The sequence below is a fragment of the Scleropages formosus genome, chromosome 2 (genome assembly GCF_900964775.1).
Source record: "Scleropages formosus chromosome 2, fSclFor1.1, whole genome shotgun sequence".
Classification (NCBI taxonomy): Eukaryota; Metazoa; Chordata; class Actinopteri; order Osteoglossiformes; family Osteoglossidae; genus Scleropages; species Scleropages formosus.
This window is the reverse complement of record NC_041807.1, coordinates 17453955-17459534: the sequence shown is the minus strand read 5'-3', so window position 1 is coordinate 17459534 and position 5580 is coordinate 17453955. Positions and strand designations below refer to the sequence as shown.

The 5580-nt window shown below is 46.4% G+C and overlaps 1 protein-coding gene across 2 annotated transcripts; it reads left to right on the top strand.

Moving 5' to 3' along the window:
* The first annotated feature begins 2904 nt into the window (after positions 1-2904).
* On the top strand, positions 2905-5282 carry avpr1aa (arginine vasopressin receptor 1Aa). Of its 2 annotated transcripts, none has more exons than XM_029259332.1 (2): positions 2905-3962; positions 4927-5282. In XM_029259332.1, the coding sequence occupies exons 1-2, from the start codon at positions 3089-3091 to the stop codon at positions 5217-5219; spliced, it is 1167 nt and encodes a 388-aa protein (XP_029115165.1). In that variant the 5' UTR covers positions 2905-3088; the 3' UTR covers positions 5220-5282. The 2 variants fall into 2 exon arrangements, with proteins under 2 accessions (XP_029115165.1, XP_018602719.1); XM_018747203.2 differs by having other exon boundaries at positions 4852-5004.
* Positions 5283-5580: the final 298 nt, after the last annotated feature.

Sequence of the window (5580 nt, the reverse complement as noted above, 5' to 3'; positions counted from 1 at the left end):
TGCATAATCTTGGGAAATGCTTTCGGTGTACTTTTTTCATTTTGCAAATGAATAAACGCAGCAATCAATCATGTACACTGAAGAAAACAGTGAGTTGAAAAGTACATACAATGAATCTTCTGGCAAGACTAAGTATATTACTCTTGATTGCCTGTTAGATTGTGAATAACAAGATCTGGCAAAAGCATTGAAAGCATATCATGCAATGTATAAATACTGTAATGATTAAGAAGCCTCATTATGTGGGCAAGAGCACTTTGCCATCAGCATCAATTGTCTCATGAATTCAGGGGATTTGCCAACCCAAAACCTATTGCAGCATAAAGCAAACAAGAGTTTCCACTGAAATTCTGTGGTCTCGTGACACCTCAATGAACCTACACCATGAGGATCTCATTCATGCGACATAGTGTAGAATTCAGAGGGAAAGCACTTTACGATTCCAGGAAAGTCACTTGCGGGATCTGTGATTTGAGTGACATTTCAAAAGACAAAGATAACTACATCGGAATACCAGACCGTCATCATCCATCTCTGTAAGAGGGAAAACAGTGAGTAGCTTTCCAAACCACTGTGCTAAACCTGTACATTTGGATCAGATTAATTACTCTATTTTGAGAAACTGTGGTTTGGGACACATATGCAAAATATTTCCATGGCTTCAAAGTGATTAATTATTAATACCATGTGACTACAATGCAAAAATAACACCAGATGTAATGTGACAACATTTCAAAGTGGTACATTGAAGGCAATTTTAACATTTAAACTTAATTATCATAAATACAAACATCTGTATTTTGCTCTGTCTGTATGTCCTTTTCGGGCTTATTTATTTAAAAAAAAAGGAAATTGATAAAGAGATTTTTTTCATTCAAAGCTAATACTGACAGAAATATTAGACAAAAATACAAATCTTTTTTTTTTTACCTAATGCTGTAACCACTGTTACACACAAAAAAGCCTTATTCAGTAATAACACTGCTGGGTTACATCACTAAAATCACACAAGGCAATTAGTCAAACATATTTTTGAACAGAACTCTGGCCATAGTATAAAGAGATGCAAAAATAAGAATGAGAAATATTAGCTTACTGTTGTTTTGTTCCTTGGTTAGTTTTCAGTGCTTTCAATTGTTCCACGAACTTCCTGACTCAGGTCCACATGTCTTAAAGATGGAATAAACAACAAATGGAAACAGTGTCCCTTTTTCTTACCACGGCCTCACTTCAGTCAGAATGTCGTTTCTATGGAACAATCATTCAGAAATATCCAATTAACCTGCACTATATAGGAGAAATGCATTTAAGCAGCCCTGAAACATGTTATTTCACAGTCTGGAGCAACATTTAACTTTCAACACCTCATCTGTCTACAGTGCACCCTGATAATTATTTCAGAATATAGAGTTTGAAAATACGAAAACGCACACGCACGCACACACACACACACACACATTTTAACCTAACAGCTGATGTCTCCAAAGGCCTAAAACTGGCTAGGATTTTAGTTTGAACTTCTTATTCCCTGGGAAATTCTTTCCTTGTTGTTACTGCACACAGAGGGGAGCGCGGTGGCGCAGTGGGTTGGACCGGGTCCTGCTCTTCGGTAAGCCTGGGGTTCAAGTCCCACTTGGGGTGCCTTGCGGTGGACTGGTGTCCCGTCCTTGGTGTGTCCCCTCCCCCTCTGGCCATACGCCCTGTGTTACCGGGTAGGCTCCGTGACCCTGTATAGGACAAGCAGTTCCGAAAATGCGTGTGTGTGTGTGTGTGTGTACTACATGCAGTTTTCAGAAAAGGTTACAAAAAAACTGTTCTCTTACTACACTGATGCAGGAAAGGGCCTTAAAACCCTGGTAATGACAACTAAGACAAAATCACACCGGTTGGACATTCCTTATGAAGGAACACACACACACATTTTCTGAACCGCTTGTCCCATACGGGGTCGGGGGGAAGGAGCCTAACCCGGCAACTCAGGGCGTAAGGCTGGAGGGGAGGGGACACGCCCAGGATGGGACGCCAGTCCGTCACAAGGCACCCCAAGTGGGACTCGAACCCCAGACCCACTGGAAAGCAGGACCCGGTCCAACCCACTGCACCACCGCGCCCCCTTAGTGATGAATAAACAAAAATAGAAAAAATATATATTTAAAAATTGTTTAAGAAAGTTTTTTGAAGCCTAACAAAGAAAAATAGACACATACACACATTGTCTGAAACCGCTTGTCCCAATAATCTTGACCCATGTATATAACAGAGAAATGTTAATATGCGGGCAATTTAGGGCCACCGGTTAACCTCAGACCTGTGTTTGGGAGGAAACCAGAGCAACCAGAGAAAACCCATAAACTCCACACAGACAGGGAATTCAAACTAATTCACCCTACCTGCTGCACCATTGTGCTGTGTGCCCTGACAAGTACCCTGTGCTTCTGGGATAAACTGGAGAAGCAGTTATTGATATGAATGAATGAATGAATGAAAGCAATACCTATATACCAATACTACTAAAGTTACTCCCCTTTTCACACACGTGAAGTTTTCCGCAAATGGGTCTTAGACATTAAAATATTCAAAAATGTTTTATTCTGCAGGCATTATTTCAGATTAAATTTTCATGCAAAAATTGAACATAGATTATGTGTAAATGGAATGCGCATTGTAACTGTATGAAATTTATTGACATTATAATATCAAAAAATGTGACAAAATGTGCATCTTTTTCTGTCAAGTACTGTACAGTACTGGGATCAGCAACTTTAAGACGTTTCTCGATTTAGGAGACTGGAGGAGGGGACCGCGCTCGAATCTGATTGGCTGGGAGCGAATCGCACGCGCGCCGCAACTTTCTTTAGGCTTTAAAAGGCGGCTGCTCTCCACTGCGCTGGGTTTTCGCGCGGAGTCGGTGCTCGAGGTGGGAGTACCGACGTGCGGGGAGCCGCGAGCCGCGCGACTGGACAAAGTGTGCCCGCGCCCAGAAGAGGTTGCGGGGAATGGGGGGGGCACTCTGGCACGCGCCCAGCCGAGCCATGCGCTTGTCGTCGAAGCTGCGCTGACTTTTTGCGGCGCCGCGCGACACGCAGCGATGGAAAGTGCCGACAACGCGAGCCGCCCCGCGGGGAACGACAGCAACCCGTTTGGGAGGAACGAAGAGGTCGCCAAGATAGAGATCACCGTGCTGAGCATCACCTTTGTGGTGGCGGTCCTGGGCAACCTGAGCGTCCTGCTGGCCATGTACAACACCAAGAAGAAGACGTCGCGCATGCACCTCTTCATCAAGCACCTGAGCCTGGCCGACCTGGTGGTGGCCTTCTTCCAGGTGCTGCCGCAGCTCTGCTGGGAGATCACGTTCCGCTTCTACGGACCCGACTTCCTGTGTAGGATCGTGAAGCACCTGCAGGTGCTCGGCATGTTCGCCTCCACCTACATGATGGTCATGATGACCCTGGACCGCTACATCGCCATCTGCCACCCCCTGAAGACCCTACAGCAGCCCACCCGCAGGTCCTACACCATGATCATCAGCACGTGGCTGTGCAGCCTGGTGCTCAGCACCCCGCAGTACTTCATCTTCTCTCTGAGCGAGATCAAGAATGGCTCTGAGGTCTATGACTGCTGGGGGCACTTCATTGAGCCTTGGGGGGTCAGAGCATACATCACGTGGATAACCGTGGGCATCTTTCTCATCCCGGTCGTTATCCTGGTCATCTGCTATGGGTTCATCTGCTGCAGCATCTGGAGGAACATCAAGTATAAAACTAAGAAGAACGGACTGGAGGCCTCTTCCAAGACAGCCGTCATCGGGAAATCCTCGGTCAACAGCGTGAACACCATCTCCAGGGCCAAGCTGAGGACGGTCAAGATGACCTTTGTCATAGTTCTCGCTTACATCATCTGCTGGGCCCCGTTCTTCATCGTGCAGATGTGGTCGGTGTGGGACGTGAACTTCTCGTGGGATGGTAGGTATCACAAGGATTGGAGCGCACAGCATCAGTTGTTCAATGAAAACAGAGTATCCAGCACGGCCAGTTCGTGGGGGAGCAGCAGGTAGCCTGATGTTCGCTGCTACTCCTCTATACTGTAACGGTTGCTGGTTCGAATCCCAACCCTACTGTCCTTGATCATGTCAGTCACTTTAAATTGGAACTTCACAGTATTGGGTAAACGGCAAACATTACAAGTTGCTTTGGACAACATCAGCATATAAATAAACAATGTAATGCTCATTTAACACTTTATAAATGATATACATTAGAAACGTGGGTTCAAAGAAGCCATGAGCTGAACTGTAAACTGAACTGTTGCAGAACCAGGTAACTCCGGGGAGGAATTAATGTTTTTTTTCTAGTCAAGTGGACCCTTGTTATGAACTTCTGCTGCTTGTAATTATACTGTATGTGAGGGTAGTTCGGCTAAATTACCAGGCCGAATGACTTTTTTTTTCCCTGCTATTTACCATATTTTTGCGTTTGCATTTTATACAGTGGACTGACTGCATCGCTGCATTTTTATCAGTTTAAGTAGTTTTAATTTTCAAGTGGCCATTTTATTAAGAGTTAAGCGGTAGTGTTTGTTCTTTGAAGTACAAAGGCAAAATGAGATTTTTCATGTTACCCTAAATCATGACATTTTGCGCCGATCTTTGAGCAGTGCGGTTCCTTCCGATTCTAGGGGCTCAGACATGATGATGTAAAGTAGAATCCAGTGCGCCGCACAATCCGCTTACAGTTCCAGGTATGCGCTCGCTAATAGGTGGCAGTCACTTCGAAATCGGAAGGTTGCCACTTCGAATCCCATTGGGATGCCGCACTCTACTCTTCAGTAAACGGTGACAAATTCTCGTTCTAGTGACAGTGCAGCACCGCGAATCGCCGGGAGCGGGCAGGTACGGACGGGGCCAATAATGATGTGATGTGTGTGCAGATTCGGAGAACACGGCCGTGACCCTGTCCGCGCTGCTCGCGAGCCTCAACAGCTGCTGCAACCCCTGGATCTACATGGTGTTCAGCGGACACCTCCTGCAGGACTTCGCGCACTGCTTCCCGTGCTGCCCCAGCTTGCAGGGCCGCTTCCGGAAGGAGGACTCGGACAGCAGCATCCGAAGAACGACCCTCTTAACGCGCATCCCCAACCGGAGCCCGACGTGCAGCTCGGGCACCTGGAAAGACCTGGAAATATCCCCGCAGTCCTCCACGTCCATCCCGCGCGAGCCATAATTCTTACAGATCTGTGGGAGGATATGCGTTCGATCCCTGCTCAGTCTGTGTGGAGTTTGCATGTTCTCCCCGTGTCTGCGTGGGTTTCTTCTGGGTGCTCCGGTTTCCTCCCACACTCCAAAGACATGCTGTGACGGAGAGAGTGTGTTCCGCTCATGTGTCTATGAGTGACCCATTGTTAAGTAGTGTATCTAGCAGTGTAAATCAACACGGTGAATAAGGTGTGTGGGCTGGCAACACTACATAGAGTTCGTTGGAAGTCGCTTTGGAGAAAAGTGTCCGCTAAATAAATAAATGTCAATGTAAATGTGAATGTGAGCGCGCGATCCACTGGCCACTGAACGCGGGCCACTTGCACAGC